This window comes from Macrobrachium nipponense, chromosome 16, assembly GCF_015104395.2.
Source record: "Macrobrachium nipponense isolate FS-2020 chromosome 16, ASM1510439v2, whole genome shotgun sequence".
Classification (NCBI taxonomy): Eukaryota; Metazoa; Arthropoda; class Malacostraca; order Decapoda; family Palaemonidae; genus Macrobrachium; species Macrobrachium nipponense.
Window position 1 is genome coordinate 3,015,127 of NC_087209.1, and position 18,610 is coordinate 3,033,736.

The window sequence follows — 18,610 nt, forward strand, 5'->3', positions numbered from 1 at the left end:
CATTAGCATCAGCTAAAAGGATAAGTGAACTCCAGGCTTTAGAAGGCACAGTGGGCTTCAGGAAGGATTCTGCAGTGTGTTCATTTAACCCCCTATTTTTAGCAAAAAATGAGAATCCTTCTAAGCCTTGGCCAAGGAAGGACGTTTGAAGTTAAAGGATTGACTTCCCTGGTAGGGAGAGAGATAGAGAGAACCTTGTGTCCGGTAAGGATCCTCAAGTTCTATCTAGAGAGGAAAAAACAAATGGGAGGAAACTCAGAGAGCCTTTGGTGCTCGGTAAGAGATCCGAGAAGAACGATGTCAAAGAATGCACAGGCATTCTTTATCAGAGATATTATTACAGAAGCACATATTTCCTGTAAAGAGGAACATCTCGGACAGATGAGAGTTAAAGCACATGAGGTCAGAGCCGTAGCAACCTCATTAGCTTTCCACAAGAATATGTCGTTACAGGACTTAATTGGATCCACATATTGGAGATGCAATTCTGTGTTTGCGTCTAACTATTTGAGAGATGTACGTGTAACTTATGATAAGTGCTTCTCTCTCGGACCATACGTGTCTGCGGATTCGGTGCTGGGACAGGGGGCTTAAACCAATCTAGCTTAGATTAGATAGATTAGGAATTTTAATCTTATGGTGTTTTTTATGGTCGATTGAAAGTGGTCAAGGAAAAGTACCACTTTCAAATCGTAGTGTATAACAAAGTAGTGTGGTCAGGTGGTCGAGATTGGTTGTTTTCATGCTCCTTGTAATGGTTTGGACCTAGGCTCTGTCTTGTAAGAGGGTTAGTCCCTGTTGATACTACTAAACAAAGGTGAAGGCTCTACCATGTAAGTGGGATAGGCCCCGTTGGTACGATCCGAAATAAGGCTCTGTCGAGTAAGCGGGCTAGCCCCCATTGACATGATCCAGAAGAGTTCTCAGTGACAGGTCTCATCCTCACTGGAACTCTTGAGGCAAGCAGACTCATAGACAGTACTCATGAAGTCTTCTGCCCAATAAGGTAGGAATCAAGGTATTTAAGTTTATTTATAGTACCTACAACAAAAGTTGTTTTCCCTGTTTTTTGAATTGGTATTCATATTGAGTAACTATCTCTTACCCTCCTCCAAGGGTGCCAATCAGCTAAGTATATATCTGCCGGGTAAGTTGCATGTATAAAAATGAAATTGTTAAGATACAATAAAGTTTTACACATACTTACCTGGCAGATATATACGTTTAATGGCCCACCCATCCTCCCCTCAGGAGATAGGTGGAAGAAAAATTCTGTCAGAAAACGGGAATGATTCCTATTACCGCCACCCAGCGGCGGTAGGGGGTGATCACCTGACCTACCTGTAGCGTGTGCCGCGAGTTTTGAATTCTGTCGGACGTCAGAGACATAAGCTAAGTATATATCTGCCAGGTAAGTATGTGTAAAACTTTATTGTATCTTAACAATTTCATGTTTGCAAGTTTAAAACTGGCAAATAAGAGTAAGTTTAATATTCTAAACTTGACTGCGTTTACTGTAAATGGTAAAAGATTATGCACTTGGATGCTTAAACTTTCTAATTGATACAACTGAAATGATTTCATTGCAGAATATATCGTGGCCTTTAAAGGATACTACAGACAGGAGGCTCGGGAAAGATTTATCCAAGCAGCTTTAAATGAATCGAACGTTGTCCGATGGGAGCTTGTTCCTCGTAATAACCCAGCAAGTGACTATCCTAGTGATTTTGATGTGGTTCAGGTAATTTTTTTCTTCAGTTTTTTGTTAGTATACTTTGCTTGTCACTAAAATTTTACACAAATATTGTAAAACTGTTCATTGCCCAACTGACTTCCGTAAGGTTTGACCAGATGTTTTAATTGGTTTTGGATGAGGCAGAAACATAAGTCATAGTATAGTGACACCCCACATTGTGTTCATAGCCATAGGAATTTTTTCAAAATCCTGTTACTGCTTGAGCCTTGAAGGAGCTTGTTGTATTGAAGTATATATTTAAGCAGGTCTTTGAAGTGAAATACTTGTTAAGCAAAAACATTTCTTGGGAATATATTGGCATTGATGACTCATTTCAGATACAAGAACATCATAAAAATGGAGGCTTAGATTCCTTAAAAGATCACCCTGCTGTGAAGAGAGTGACAGCGCAGCGAATGGTCATTCGTCATTTGCATTTTATAAATGACACGGAAGACTCTGATGAAGAAATATGGGATAACGTCGTTTTTGCCAATATTACTCAGTCTGGTGAGGAAATGCTCCTTTTCAACTTAACTAAGTCAGATTTAAGGAAGGATCATTTAGAAAATGGAACCCATAGTGATGATGACGACGACACAGAAGAAATTGAAGTAGATTACGATGGAGACTCTGATGTTGAATACAATGACGTCGACAACAACATAGAAAAGGAAAGCTCACTTTGTGAAGGTGATGATTGCAAACATGATGATGTTGATGTAACGTGGACAGCATCAAGGCCACTGCGACGGTCATCCTTAACACTGGTAAGAGGTGTTCGTAAATTTGTTAACAACTCTACAGGGGTTTCCAATGGTCCAATAAGTGTTGTTTTTTCATGAGTGATTTACTTTTTTATTGTGAAAAATTTTCCAGTTTTTGAAGCTTCTTACAGTCCTTGAATAAAAATATTTTAAATGAAAACAAAGTGCATATAGTATTGAGGATACTGGTGATTTTTTTTTTCCAATTTAAAGTTGTGGTTGTCTCTGTGGCCAGAAAATATTGTAATCATTTATGTATAATAAAATTCTCTTTATTACCAGTGTGTGTCTAATTTTTGTTGCTCTAGTCTTTCTTTAAGAACTTCCTATTCTATTGAAGATTGAAAGCTAAGTTCGTGGCCATTGAGTTTATTTCATAAAGTAGATTAAAGAGTAATAATACTAATCATAGTTAAAAAAGGATTAACAAGAGTGTATTTTACTTTTTACTTTTCAGGGTACTGCTTTTTGGCAAACTACTGGGAGACATTCTAGTCGAAGACTCCTGCGAACTATTCCCAGGCAGATAACATCAACTTTACAGGCAGATGTTCTTTGGAGTCTGGGAATCACAGGTAAAAAGTCATCAGTTGTTATTTGTCACCTCAGTTAGATAGTGCTAAAATTTCTTGTTGCTGAGGTATTTGACATATATGTTTATGAAAGATGAAGAACCTGGAGGCTTCAGCATAGTAGTGTACTGTACATGTATGTAAATGTGATGAGAGGATAGTGCTGTTTGTTGTTACTAAGTAACGTTTTGTTTATATTTGTTTACATTATATTAATGTAGTACTTATTTTTATATAGCATTATGTTTTCTCTATGTAATTACTAGTAGGTATGGTCCTCTGCTCACTATGTTACCTTAAAAGTAGGCACCTTGATGGAATAAGAAAAGAGTTCTTGCAAATAATGCACCCATTTATTGGTTTGTGTCCATCATTATCCCAGCTTGTTTGTACTTTTACTTATGCCTTCACCTTTGCCCCCTCTGAGAGTGTAAAGAAGATAACCTGCTATGATGTGATGATGTGAATTTGAACTCTTCATTGAACTCTTCATAGGTCATTAGCAGTTATTAATCTGAAATTCTTATTATTGTATTTTCATAGTATTTTGTCTACTTCACCTTTATCTTATGTAACTGTAAGCTTGATACTTCTTAAATTATTTTTCCTTAAATTGAAATGATATTTTGCTTCACCTTCACTTAATCATTTGTTATAATATCGGTGATGTGTATCATCAGCATGCTTCATAATGCCAGGTATTTTTGTGGAGAAGTTTATGATTATACGCCTGACATTTATGATCGTGTTTTTCACAAGTACACTGACAGGAAGAATCTATTCTTTGATGGAATATTTCTGTTGTCGGTTTTATTTTTCTCTGTACCTCGGAAGTAATTGTAAAGTATGTAGTTTTCAAAAGGTATTGCTAATGCAATAGTGAGTTTTATAATCATCTTCCACAGGCGCTGGTGTAAGGGTTGCTGTATTTGACACTGGACTCTCCAAAAGTCACCCTCACTTCAAGCGTATTAAAGAACGTACAAATTGGACCAATGAGAAGACACTGGATGATGGACTTGGTCATGGAACTTTCGTAGCTGGTGTAATTGCCTCCAGTGGCAAGACTTGTTTAGGATTCGCCCCTGATGCTGAGCTTCACATATATCGTGTCTTCACTAACAATCAGGTAAGTACATTGGCGCTGGAGGCCAGTCAACAAACCTCCCAGTGTAGATATCTTTATTTGAATATAATCTTGTTTCATTACTATAATCATTTGCCAAGTAGTACATATGTTTTAAGATTGAAAAATATTCAAAATGACAAATTAAGATTGAAAAATATTCAAAATGACAAACTAAATGCAGCAACTGACAAATATTTAAAATGACAGACTAAATGCAGTATGTACTTTGCAGTTGTAAGCAAATATTACAGGAAATTATGCATTTTGATTACGGTAAACCCCCGTATTCGTGGGCTCGCAATTTGTCAACTCAGAGATTCATGAAATTTTCTGTGGAACCTATCTATAAATTATTTGCAGGATAATGCACCCATTCGCAATTTTTTTGCAGAGCAATAGTCTGTATTTTCATATTATTTTTGTGACGAAATAATGTACTGTGCCTACATGTACATTTTTTGAGAAATTTTTATGCATATGTAATATGTATGTTTGTTTGTTTTGTATGATAAATGATTTACTAATTTTCAAATATTGATATTAATAATGTAGAGACAACAAAATATCAGTTCATTAAAGAAATTATAGTGAATTAGTAAGATTTTAGTTAGATAAACGTTTTCCCTCATTTGTCTCCCAGGCTTGTCTGAGAGCTTACATTTTGACCTTGAAGGGTAGAAAGTGTTGCCCACACTTGTTAAGGGTAAAATGTTTTAAAATGACTTTGAACTGAGTTTAATAATATCCTTTCAAAGATTAATACAGTACTAATAGGATAATAGTTTGAAGATTTTAACTGTTGAAATCTTAGAATGCTTGCTAACCCCCTCTAAAAATGGGGTGGTCTGGAATGCATCCCCTGTGAATCCAGGGCTTTACTCTACTGTATATATAAATGACTAAATGTTCCAAACTCTTGCTATTCAGGTATCCTACACATCATGGTTCCTAGATGCTTTTAATTATGCAATATTAAAGAAAGTTGATGTGCTTAACTTAAGTATTGGAGGACCAGACTTCATGGATCATCCATTTGTGGATAAAGTATGGGAATTGACAGCAAATCGGGTCATCATGGTTTCAGCGATTGGCAATGATGGACCTCTATATGGGTAAGTTGATGTTTTGTTATGCTGTCTGCATTATTTTTTATAAAGTTCTGTAATTTGTGTAGACTACTTTCAGTAGGGATTATTGTGGATGGTAATAAAGTTTTTTCTAGTATTCCATCAGCCTCACGGCCTATGTTGCTCTTTGCATTAAAGCCATATCCTTTAGGTGCAGACAGCTGTTGAATCTAGATAAAGGTTTATTCTATATATACAACTTGAAGTAAGCAAAAGCTCCTTCCTTGAAAATGAACTAACTAGCAAACTGCTTGTTGCTAGCTAGAACAACAGTGAAAACCTAATTTAAGCTTCAGTTACACAACCCTACATGGGGCTTTGCTGTATTATTATTTTGCCCTGGTCTTGAGAAAAACCAAATGGGAAAGATACACAAGAAGTGAGACAGTTAACCACTAGGGACTTGAGGGTTCGTGTGCCTTGTCAGCTGCTACTGTCAAATCTTTTTTTTTTTTTTTTTTTTTTTTTTTTTTTTTTTTTTTTTTTTTTTTTTTTTTTTTTGAAGGATGTGATTTCTTGGACACATGAAATGGGCTACATACATTGTATGGAATGGGTTTGGATGAAACAAACTATAGTTTAGGGGTAAAACATGAAAAGCTGAGTGTGGGTCAGAAATATACTGTATTTTACATTTCCAGGGTCTTGTCCTTTTATATTGAATAAATTATTTTCATTTTTCAGAACACTGAATAATCCTGCAGATCAGATGGATGTCATTGGTGTTGGTGGAATAAATTTTGAAGACCAGATTGCTCGGTTTTCATCTCGTGGAATGACAACTTGGGAGTTGCCTCAAGGGTGTGTGGTCTTTTATTTTCTTTCCTTAACATTGAATTTGGAGCATTAAGGACATGTTAGAGATATAATCATTCCAAACATTATATTGCCTGCATGTGACCAGAATATAGATACTGTATGTGATATTTTTTATCTTGTGGAGTTTCATCCTCTTCCAAAAAATAATATATTTGGAAAAAGGAAAGAGAGTTTCATCCTCTTCCAAAAAATAATATATTTGGAAAAAGGAAAGAGGGGAAGACCCATGGGATTTTAAGCAGAAAGTGAACTAGTCAGAGGAGAAGAAAGAATCCAAACATATAAAAGTTGAAATAAATAATTTTATAATGATTTGATGGTATCCTGCCAACACATGTTAAACCAAGGCTTATTGATTATCAGAATTCTTTATTTTTATGGGCTCATTGGCAACAGTTGCTTTCACTTGCCCAGCAATCAACTGGACAATAAGCATTGGAAGATGAACGATTGACAAACGAAGTAAACAAAGTAGGATTTTGGTTTCCAGGAAGATTGAAGATGATAGATAGTGACACTATCTTCAGCACTAGGGGGTTTTGCAGTCTCATGCATTATGGTAAAACTGTATAATAGAGATTTGCTTTGTAACATGGAATTTTTGGGTGCAATTTTTTTTTCATAGAATAAGCATTGATCAGTTGAAGTATTATTTAAACTTTTATTAACAGAAATTATTCCTGCAATCTTTGAGTTAGCTTGCAAGTGTGAAAGGTTCATTAAATGTATTTTTTATTAATTTAGGTATGGACGTGTTAAGCCAGACATTGTCACATACGGATCTTTAGTCCAAGGTTCAAGTATGGAGGGGAAATGTCGTCAACTCTCAGGGACATCAGTTGCTTCTCCAGTTGTGGCTGGAGCAGTTACCCTGCTTGCCAGGTAAGAATTTTTGTGAAATATTGGAAAAAAAAAGCTTGGTAGTGATACTAGATGAGCGGTGACCCCTCAACTTGAGTGAATGGTTAGGACTTAACCCACTAACATTTGCTGAAAATATATGGTGGTAAAAACACCTTAAACCCCATTTATGATGCTATAGGCAATACATCATAGAGAAAATATAATAGAGTAGCAGATCTTATGTGTAACTCATAATTTGTACATAATTGATATTATAAGCATAAAAAGCAATTGATATATGTATAGACATAAAAGGCAAATAATGCTAACCAAATGTACTATATTAACTAAGCCTCAAACTTTGAATAGTATGTAATAGGTAGTGGTATAATGAATTACTGTCATAGTAAAAGTAATAATGATGATTTTTATTTGTGTGAACATTTTATATTCAGAATTTAATAAATATCCTCAGCATGAAATGGGTGGCTAAAGGATCTTATTTTTATTAAATACTGATTATTTCAGTGGTGTCCTTCACCGTGGAGGTATTATCAATCCAGCCAGTATGAAGCAAGCGCTGATGGCATCAGCACGTAGACTTCCAGGTGTTAATATGTTTGAACAAGGCCATGGAAAACTTGACCTTGTTAAAGCCTATCAAGTTCTCTCCAAGTATAAGCCCCAGGCATCTCTCAGCCCAACATACATCGACTTGACAGAATGCCAGTATATGTGGCCCTATTGTACTCAGCCATTGTACTATGGTGCTATGCCAACTATAGTGAATGTGACAATCTTGAATGGTATGGGGGTGTCAGGTAGAATTGTGGAAAAACCTATCTGGCATCCATATACTCCTCAGTATGGACATCATCTCAACATTGCTTTCACTTATTCAGAGGTAATTTTGTTGAAGATAGTGTTCATTATAGAGATTTTCGTGTTCTTGTATCTCAGTTATTTAGGCTCAAGTATAGTAAAATTGATAAGGAATGTATAATTTTAGTTTTAATTCAGGGGTACAGTATTGAAGTCTCTTGAATTGCTGTTAAGTGAGTATATGTTACAGGTACTTTGGCCATGGTCAGGGCATCTTGCTGTTTGGATCACTGTTGCTGAAAGTGGAAAAGATTGGGAAGGGTTTGCTAGAGGTCACATATCTGTTACTATAGAGTCACCCCCTGAAGAAGGAGAGACCCAACCTAGAACGTCTCACGTCAAACTCCCTGTGAAGGCAAAGATGATCCCAACGCCTCCAAGAAACAAACGAGTTTTATGGGATCAGTTTCACAATCTCCGTTACCCACCAGGCTACTTCCCAAGGGATAATCTGCGTATGACTAATGACCCATTGGATTGGAATGCTGACCATATTCACACAAACTTTAAAGATATGTACCAACATCTTCGTAACAGTGGCTATTATGTTGAAGTTCTTGGTTCACCATTTACTTGTTTTGATGCCTCAAAGTATGGAACACTTATGGTTGTTGATCCTGAAGAAGAATATTTTCCAGAGGAAGTAACAAAGTTACGTCAAGATGTTGAGAAAGGACTCTCTGTGATTGTGTTTGCTGACTGGTACAATGTCAGCATCATGAGAAAAGTAAAGTTCTTTGATGAGAATACAAAGTAAGCATTTATCCAAGAGTATTGTAATAGTTTGTAAATTTTGATTTGTAATGTTATTTAACTGATACATTCAGGGCACTGAAAAGAAAATTGCATGTAAAATATACACTTCAAAGGTGTTGTTTACAAACAGGAGTATTTTTGTGTCATTTCAACATTATTATTGTGGTTTGGAAATGATGTGCTGAAAATAATCACCAATGATAATAAGGTTCAACCAGAATTATGAATGAAAGTTAAGATACTTTTGTTTTTGATTTGCAGACAGCTTTGGATGCCAGTCACAGGAGGGAGCAACATTCCAGCACTGAACTATTTACTAGCTTCTTGGGGTGTTGCCCTTGGTGATGGAGTGTATGAGGGAGACTTTAACTTGGGTGACCATGATATGTACTATGCTACAGGGACATCACTTGCCCAGTTTCCTGCAGAAGGCACTGTAGTGCGTAAAACTTTAAATGACCAGGGAAAGGAGATGCTAGAAGCTGAAACAGAAAGTGTACCAGGTAACAAACTATCTGTTATTTGTTTGATCAACATATTGTAAAGGGAATTGCTTATGAATATACAGGAAATTGCTTATCCCCAAACTTAATTAAAGAAAGAGCACTTGAAATGTTGTGGTGTAAGGTCAGGTCTTGTAAGAGGTAGAACATTTCTGTTACCTTGGAACACATAGGGTTGTGAACCAAGTAATGAGAGGGCAATAAAAATAACAGCAATAAAAGTGTAGATGAAGTGGAAAGAAATTTTGGGAATTTTGTTAAAGAGAATCCTGAAATAAAGTAGTACTTCAGTGTTTTCTGCTTTATAAAGAGTATTAGGACAGTTGGTTCCTGTTTCTGGAGAAGGTTCTGGGCAATTAAACCAATCATTCTTAACTTCTCTCTTTTCTCCTCTTATGGCATGCTATTAAAATGAACTTTTGGGCAGTTTGCTTGTGTTTTACACATAATAGGTTAGTTTTCACCTCCCATGTGGACATCTCTGGAGGCTCATCATCATGATCATTTTTATGGCCTCTTCTCCCTATATAATATTAGATTTGAAAGAAGTAATCTCCTGTCTTCTCTTTGTCTTGTTCTCTTTTTACGTAGATTTCCACTAGGTCTAGGTCTTCGTGTATTCCCTTTCTCCATGATTTCCTGGACCTTCTTATATATTATTTTATCTTTCTACTTCCCTGTTTATCTGACCAAATATTCCTGATCCGTTCTCACCTCATTTCCACATTATCTTAATCTTTGAGATCCCAGAATTTTTCCTGTCTCGTGATACAGTAACTCCAATTCCTCATTTGTGATATGATCTCCCCACTACACTCAGAACATGGCCACATGTTTTCAAAATTCTATTTTCCTCCTTTTTACTTTGTATGTCCCCATATAGTAAGTATTTGCTCTCTCCACTACTGGGAAGTTCCTATTTGCAAGTAATGTAGCAAACTCTGCATATAAGACATGCTGCAGCTACTCTATTAATGTAGTTTTGGTCAGAATCTACAGCTACTACATATAGATTATGTTATAAAAAAAAATGTGTATGTAATCTAATGCTTCAGTCTTGTCTTATCTCTCAGTTATCAGTCTTGGACTTTACAAATTTTATTCAGAGACTTGGTCTTCTTGTCAGAAGTTAATAAACAAAGAATAAGCCAGTCTGACTTAGTCTTCTTGTCAGAAGTTAATAAACAAAGAATAAGCCAGTCTGACTTAGTCTTCTTGTCAGAAGTTAATAAACGAAGAATAAGGCAGTCTGACTTCTTTTCATGTGCACTACTCACACACAGCTTACTACCCTTCTTCCTTAGAAGAATTTTAGTCTGGGAAAATTTATGACAAAGGAAGTTTGTGCTTTAATTGTTGGGTATTTATTTAAAAAAAGTTTTTGACTGAAAAATTCATTTATTTAATCCCATAAATCTAATTCTAAGATGTATATAGTAGTAGTAGTATTTGAGCAACTTTGTCATTAAAAAATTAAAAAATAACTGAGCTATGTACTAATGTGTTTGGTGGTCTGTAGGTCTGGTAGTTATGATATACATCGAAGTTCAGGGAAGGGCTGATGCACTTTTTAAAGCAGAAGAAATAGCAGTGTCAACGGTATTTACGTGATTTTACTGTTTTACAGATGTGCCCATCTTGGGATTGCTGCAGACAAAAGGAAATGGTGAAGACTCTAATGATATCAGTTTTCAACAGTCTGGACGTTTAGTAGTTTATGGGGATTCAAATTGTCTAGATAACAGTCACCTTCAGAAAGATTGCTTTTGGATGTTGGATGCTTTACTGGAATTCACAATGACGGGACACTTACCAGGGGTGTTTTCATCTAGTGCAGGTGCTCCTGTTCCTCCTACAACAGATCTTCCAACAAAAATGGAGAACAGTAATTTGCATAAGCACTCTAAGGTATAGTATATTCATGGTCAATATTCATTCCATATATAAGTTAAAAATTCTCTCTCTCTCTCTCTCTCTCTCTCTCTCTCTCTCTCTCTCTCTCTCTCTCTCTCTCTCTCTCTCTCTCTCTCTCTCTCTCTCTCTCAGCACATATGTTTTATATCACACAGACAATGCTAAACAAAGGTAAATCAGGTTAAGATGAGAAGTATTTATAGAGATAAAATATGGTTTTGTACAATTAGTGATTTTGCATTCTGGATTCCCTAATCAATCTTTTGCAAATACAGTATATATTTTGTTGATTGTGCTCTGATTTCAGCAATTTTCAAGGTAAATTTCAAATGTTTGTTCCTTTAGGAGTTAACACGCCATATATGAATGCCTACAGACCTGAAAAGTATAGGGTGATAAACTTCACAAAGTATGCGTATATGCATTAATTTCTTCTCTGATGCCTTACCAGGTGATGAGTGGCACTTTGGGTGCTGAACGGTGCGCCTGTGTCAGGCTTCTTCCCCCAATTCCCCACTTGCATCTAAAAGTCCCCTCCCTCATATTTTCATGTCAAACTAAGTGTCGGCCTTGAGTTATTCCTTTGCATGTTTTCCCATTAAATCCTTATGCAGTTGCCCATCCAACAGGTGGTTGAGCATACACTGGGCATGGAGCAGATGAGGCCGTTACCTGAGTGCCCCGTGCTGAAACCAGTTATGCCACAGCCCTTAAATGTCTCAAATAAAAAGTAAGTACAGTTTAATTTTATGCTTTTTTTTGGAAGATTTCCTGTCATTCTAAAATGCTGTGGGGAGTGTCATTTTAATTAATTAACTTAATCTGTTTAGGCTGATGAGTACAAGAGTAAACTTTTAGTTTGGACTAGGGGTTCAGTGCCAATATACATTTAGCACTTGGAGATAATTTTGTGAAAAACTAGGACAAAGATGTGCTTTTCTGCAGTTGTGTAGACCCATTTTCTCAAAATTTCTATCTTAGTTTAGAAGGAATAGAATTTTCCAGATTAAGTTAGTAAATCTCAAATTTAGCTACTGTTCAAGTTATTCACTGCTTTCACATTTTTGACATTCATCATTGTCCGGTGTCAATAACCTCGTCGTTGCGATGCCAGTAAGAACTAACAAATCAATCAATCATTATTGTCATTTTCCCTTACTCGAGAAGTAAGCCTACAAACTACTTTTGTTCTTCTTTTTTTGTGTGTGTTGAGGGGGGGTGTTAGGTAATGTCTATCTATAGAAGAGCCTAAAAAGTTCTGAAAAAGGTGTTTTGCATTAAGTTTAAGATACAGGAATTTTAGGATGGGATATTTATAATTTATTTATTGAATTGAAAATGTAAAAAATTGATATGTATGCCAAGCAACAGAAAAATTATTTATAATAAAATATAGTGTATTTCAATTTTAATTTTTGAAACAAGCCTTTTTGACGGTAGATTTTAGCACATTTTAATTCATGTTAAAGGTTAGGAATATAATGATTACAACTTATGCATGAGTGGGAAAATGTTGCTCATGTTTCGAGTAAGCTGGAGTTCAGGTCGCGCCTTGTTACTTGTAAAACTGGAGGCTATTGCTGTTGTGTAAATTTATTTCCTCTTTATAGTTTTCATTCCAAAAATTTCTGGTGTACTGTGCTAGGGTGACATAATCTACTATCCAGGTTGTTTTTTATAGCCTTTATTTATCAGTTTTGTGAGATTTTTTGTTTTTTACATTGCATTAATTTTATGCATCTCTTAAGGTGTTTTTGGCAAGCCTATCAGCAAGCCCTGTGATCTTTGACTTAATATAAATATTTTTCCCCAAGATTTTTTTAGAATGATTGTATACCCAGGTGTAAAAGATGAAAATTGGAGAAAGGTAAAATTAAAGAAGTTGGACAGCTAATGGTGAAATATTTTGCAGCTTAAATATACATGTGGGACTGAAGCTGCTGTCTCAGCCAGAGCATATGGCTGGAGTGGTGAAGGTAGCACCTGTGGATGTTCAACCCTTGCCACTGGATGGTCACTCAAATAGTCGTGGGGAAGATCCAGCTGATTCGGGTATGGTTGACTTGACTGTGTAAAGCTGCACATTTTTCATGTATTTGTGAGGACTTCCATTGTTTGAATTTGGCATTCCTTAAATTTGTAATATATATTATTTATCCTCACTTTGTAAATTCATTGCACAAGCTGATGTGTTATAAAGTCCTTAATAGTTGGCCTATTTTCCTAGAAGTAGCCTTGCCTCTTAGTAGTTAGTTTGGTATGTAGATTAGCCATTACTACTTGTTAAGGATATGTAATGGTCTTTTGTTGTATCATGGGCAAGTTTTAAAGATATTTGACATTTCTAAACCTTGAAAATTGTCTCCTTTGTAAAGGTATGTACAGTAAAGTGTGGTACTGATGGCATAGTAAGATTGACTGGTGTTCAGCACACTCGTATAATGGTTTTTTTATGTGTGTGTGTATATATATATATATATATATCTTTATCTTTGTTTTTCTTTTTGAGTGGGTTCTTTTGCATAACTGAGGACATCCTTTAATGATGTGTTGTATTTTAATTCTGTAATTAAACTGTTAAATAAGGAAGAGTGATAATGAGATGACTGTTTGAAGTGGTTAAAATGCATACCTTTAGTTGATGAGTTTGGTATATAGGTGTGGTAATAGTAGAAATGTTTAAGAAATTTAAAGCATTAATATTCTTCTCATTAGACTTCACTGACAACAAATCTTCTTGAGAAAAATCTTCATGAATACCAGACACTTCATTCCCATTTCAAAAGAAGATAATCTGCGGACTGGCTAGCAGCACCACCCATGCCCCACACAAATCCATAGATTCCAGGAATTTAGGAGTCTCATTTCTTTAACTAAATGTGTAATAACAAGCTTTTTATTCTTAGACAAAAATCCTTTAACAGGTGTGGATTACGCTGTCTTGCATCTCCATATTGGGTGGAATTTTATTTTGAAAAAAATATGCTGTAGTTGATTTAAAAAAAAATACATATTATGGTCAAGATGATGTTTTCCATTTTCCTAGTGTTATTTGTATTTTATTATGGCCTTCATTAAGTCAACAATTAATAAGTGTCATTCTAGTTCATTTCAAATTAGCACTGATAACAAACATCTCAACTAATTTGATTTTATTTGACATATATTTGAACTAATGATCTTTTGTAGGGTGTGGATGATAACAGTAAGACTTCAGTTGCTACCATTAGTATTTAAAAAGGGGTAAGCTGGTTGTCTAATTTGAAAGTTAGTTTCTGTATGACGCTCTTCTGCCTCAGGGCTGTTAAGGCAATTAGCTGAGTTCCTCCTAATCATTTGAATATTTAGTGTTGAATTCTTCTGCATACAGTTATTTAATTGACTTTCCTTTAAGCTTGTGAGAATTATTTTGTAGTTTTTGTTCTTGAGCTGCTGTAATTTTGTCGTTATTGCAAGTAGACTAACGATTCTTTCAGGAGGAAGTTCTAAAATCCTGTGAGATGAGAATTTGCAGCACCCCTCTCATGCTTTTGAAATTTTGAGAACTTTTTTTTCTCCAAAAGAGTGGAAAAAAAATTCCTTAGATGAATCTTAAACCTCTGTAGATGTTTCTATAGCTAGAGCAACACTTCCATTTAGATGAAAGTTCATTGATCATACTATAAAATAAAAATTATTTTGTTTCCTAGTTGCCATGCAAAACTTATTCAGCGAGTGCCAAAAAAAAAATCCATTACATGATCTTTGAGTCTCCATTGCAAAAATAAGCAGACATTTGCATCAATTCCTCCTACAAAGTAAAACAAAATAGTCCCCCTGTCATCAAGGGCAATTTCTTAGCTCTTCATCTTTTAAATTGGGAATGAAGTGTCAAAGATTCATGAAGATCACAAATATGGGTTACTGTAAATAATTGGTTTGTAATGAAAAATTTAATTTTGTTCGATACAAAATTACATACTTTGTTTGCTAACTTTAATGAAAATACACCTTCATTTTCTTGAACTGTAAGGAAAAATTATATTTGTAGATGAAAGAATACAATAGTCTGAGAAAAAATGTGTAAAGGGTGGAAGTTATTGATGTCTGTAATTTTAATGCCATCAGATTTACTTTTTATAAAATTTTATTATATGTAGGACTGAATGAGAAAGACTTTATCAGTAAGTCTACACTTTAATTACTTTAATTGTATAGATTATGACTTGCACTTATGTCTTCCATGATGGCTTTGCCTAATTGATAATTAGCTGTTGGTTTGTTGTGTGTGTAAACTGCAGTCCTTATTGGAGTTCAGATAGTAGTGTCCTTTAGGAATGAAGGTCCTTACAGAAGATTTAACTCATTTTAGAGACTTGAAAAGTGTTTCTCAATTAATTATTTGATTCTTCTTATCATTTTATTCAATTAGTATTTTATTATCATGTTTGATAATGTTATGCAGTTGACTTGGGGCTGATATGTAATTGGGCTGTGTCTTAAGCGTAGCATGGTTCATTTCAAATTTAGTAACTGAATGAATTTCCTATTACTGTCTCATCTGCTGGTCGCTTTTGAGGGATGGGATACGGAGATTCTCAAGTGCATGCCCATGCACATAGTTATTGATTTTCTGAATTTTCATTAACTGTTATGGTAAATAGCATAGTTAAACATTTACTTAAAGCAACTTGAAAATCCTGCTGGAAATTTCTTTCATTTGGGAGTATTTGTACCTCTTCTGTTTTCCTTTGTTGATCACATGGCTATTTTATTTTTCTGCCTTGCTAGTCTCATAAAGACCTTACTGCTTTCCACTCGGAAAGTGTCACTTGCAGTGTGTACCTAATACACAAATAATCAGTCTTTGAGTGGCATGAATATTTACAATTATATTGTTGCAAAGAACAAGTATTTTGGCAGCATTAACAATTTTATGTTATTTGTCCCAACCACCTTTGTGGAATTTTTTTTTTTTACTAATGCACAAGGAAGTAGTTTTCAATTGCATTGCACTATTAAGAACCTAAAGGTGTTCCATTGTTGAGGTTCTATGCCACAGAAGATGAGAGTAACATTAGTCCATTCACCAGCTGCTTAAAGCGTGTAATTATAAGACATTCTTGTGATGTGCATTACAGAAAGTGCCGATGGCTCGATACACACGAGTTTGTGACGTGTTTTGTATTTGCTCTAAGAAATTGCTGACTGTTCGGTATCTTGTGTGAACAGGTGAGTTGAGCATTAAGGTGCACATGTTAATGTACCTCGAAAACTTTTCTGAGAAACAAGAGAATGAAATGATAACTCTTGATTCTTTTAAATTATTGGGTATCACAAAAAAGGGATAAGGTCTCTTTGTTGTAAGTGCAAAGATTGTTTATGTTTGTATCTGATTTGATCAGTACTTAATGGCAGAAATTGAATACAGGAATGTTATACTAGTGACGCTTGATTGAGCCATAATGAATGTTTGCACAAAACCATGCCACAAAGACTGTAATAATTATCATGTTTAAAAGGGGCTTCACTTCAAAAATTTTTGTATAATGTACATGCCATATGCATTCCTGTGCCACATATCCGTTCTGTTCGGGTAGTTGATATCAGTAAAATGATGACAAGTGATGTACGTATGTAAGATTATTATTTCTTAGTTCATTGCTCAGGATGGATGGTGACTTGGCATACTTCTACATAATATTCAAAAGTAGTTGTAGAATTATAATTTTTTAGAACCTTGTAACTTGACTTGGAAACTAAACTTGACATTATTTTAATTACTTCTCATTTTGATTATGGTAATGAAGTGCATGTATCTCTAATTTTTCCTTATTGTGATGAGCATGCGTACGTTCTTTATGTCACCCTATGCACTTTGTTGTAAAGTTTCTTTTGCATGTGTGTGTAGTAGCATGAATGAATTAAATGTTCTGACTTAATTGTGAATTTTTTCATTTTTAATTTATTCTCTTGATGACTTTTAGGATTGTAAGCTGTCAGATTATGTGATTTTTTCAAGTTTTCTACATTTCCATTTATAATAACCAACAGGAGTTTTATGTCAGAAATGTAGGATATACATAGTCCAATGTTGTTGTATTGGTTATTCATCTGTGATACTTTTGCTACTGTAGCTGAAGTACAATTGACTGCATTCTTAAAATGTGAAGTCTGTTATAGAATTAATAATATAACATTAAGAGGCCCATTCTTTCACCAGAATAATTATCATGTCAATATTGGTTATACATTACTGGAAGGTTTGATTTCAACTCAAATGATATTTCTGCCCAGTACTTGGTGCTTTATAAATATTCAGAGAACATGACCCCATAAGTAGTATAAGTATTTTAAATGAAATCTCTGTTCAAGGCTGATTGGAATAGTAAAGGAGAAAGATATATGATAGTATAAAAGCTTGAGATCACCTTTGTAATTTGATTAATATTACCTGGAGACCCATACAATACTGAATTGGGCAGGTAAATTTAGATGGTATGGAAAATGTAGATATGATTCAGTAGTTGGTATTACTGTATGTATTTGAAAGAGTAGGTATATATTAAACATAGGTATAAAAAGTGATTACTAATCACATATTATTTCATAGCCATTTCCTTTGAGTAAAACATTTGTTAGTGTTTTGACACTACATGAAGAGGTCCTCTCCGTAGGGGTTAATGCCATCAGTGCACTGTAGGCATTACATAAGGTTATTTGCAGCATGCCTTAGGCAGACCCCTTTCATTTCTTTTACTGTACCTCCTTTCATATTCTCTTTCTTCCATCTTATTTTACACTCTCTCCTAACAATTGATTCATAGTGCAACTACAAGGTTTTCCTTCTGCTAAACCTTTCGAACATTTTACTGTCGATTTCCGTTTTAGCGCTGAATGACCTCGTAGGTCCCAGTACTTGGCCTGTGGCCTAATTTCTATATTCAATTCTATGAAGAGTCCTGTGTACCTTGCAATTTCTTAAATACCCTTATGAAACATTTTGTGAGGATCATTCATATTTTGGATAGATCAAGTTGAGTTGTTTTAGCTAAAAATACTGGCTGTAATCATTGTTCCCAATTCTCAGTGAGATGAGTTTTTGATGAGGCAAGCAGAATTGACTCAGAGGTTAATGTCAGAGATGCATTATGTGCATATTTATGTCAAGGTTGATTTGCAGGTAAATAGCTGAATAGTTACTTATTGTGTCTAGTACTTAAAGTTTAACAATTTTTTTCAGATTTCTATCTTAGAGATGTTACCTACAGGTACTACTATGTGAATCTTTTGCTTTAAACCCAGCAGCCATGGCATGACAGGTATTTCCTGTGCCATTTAGGAATTTAGGTTCTGGGGAATCTTCATCCTCATCTTTTGCTGCCTTTTTTCTTGTCAGGACATCATGTTTATGTAGAATTTCCTTATCACTTGCCACAGTGCCTTACTGAATTAGGAATTGTTGGCTTTTGTGTCTTCAGATAACTGTAGTTGCAGTTCCCTCAGTTAGATTTCTGAGTTTAGTTTCCTCTTCCCAAGAACTAATTTTCACTTCTAACAACTCAGGGCTTGAAATCTAGCTCC

The 18,610-nt window shown here is 35.0% G+C and overlaps 1 protein-coding gene across 4 annotated transcripts in view; it reads left to right on the forward strand.

The window, feature by feature from the left end:
• The window catches only part of LOC135195521 (membrane-bound transcription factor site-1 protease-like), a 169,844-nt gene that overhangs the window by 147,694 nt on the left and 3,540 nt on the right, over positions 1 to 18,610 (forward strand). For 3 of the 4 annotated variants that reach the window (XM_064221760.1, XM_064221759.1, XM_064221761.1), the window contains exons 3-15: positions 1,590 to 1,741; positions 2,074 to 2,505; positions 2,960 to 3,077; positions 3,980 to 4,203; positions 5,131 to 5,315; positions 6,015 to 6,131; positions 6,894 to 7,031; positions 7,521 to 7,896; positions 8,065 to 8,627; positions 8,892 to 9,133; positions 10,761 to 11,041; positions 11,677 to 11,777; positions 12,960 to 13,099. In XM_064221760.1, coding sequence (XP_064077830.1) covers positions 1,590 to 1,741; positions 2,074 to 2,505; positions 2,960 to 3,077; positions 3,980 to 4,203; positions 5,131 to 5,315; positions 6,015 to 6,131; positions 6,894 to 7,031; positions 7,521 to 7,896; positions 8,065 to 8,627; positions 8,892 to 9,133; positions 10,761 to 11,041; positions 11,677 to 11,777; positions 12,960 to 13,099 — 3,069 coding nt within the window. Of the gene's footprint in view, positions 1 to 1,589; positions 1,742 to 2,073; positions 2,506 to 2,959; positions 3,078 to 3,979; positions 4,204 to 5,130; positions 5,316 to 6,014; positions 6,132 to 6,893; positions 7,032 to 7,520; positions 7,897 to 8,064; positions 8,628 to 8,891; positions 9,134 to 10,760; positions 11,042 to 11,676; positions 11,778 to 12,959; positions 13,100 to 16,167; positions 16,259 to 18,610 lie in introns of all 4 variants that reach the window. The other variant, XR_010310156.1, reaches the window with a different exon arrangement.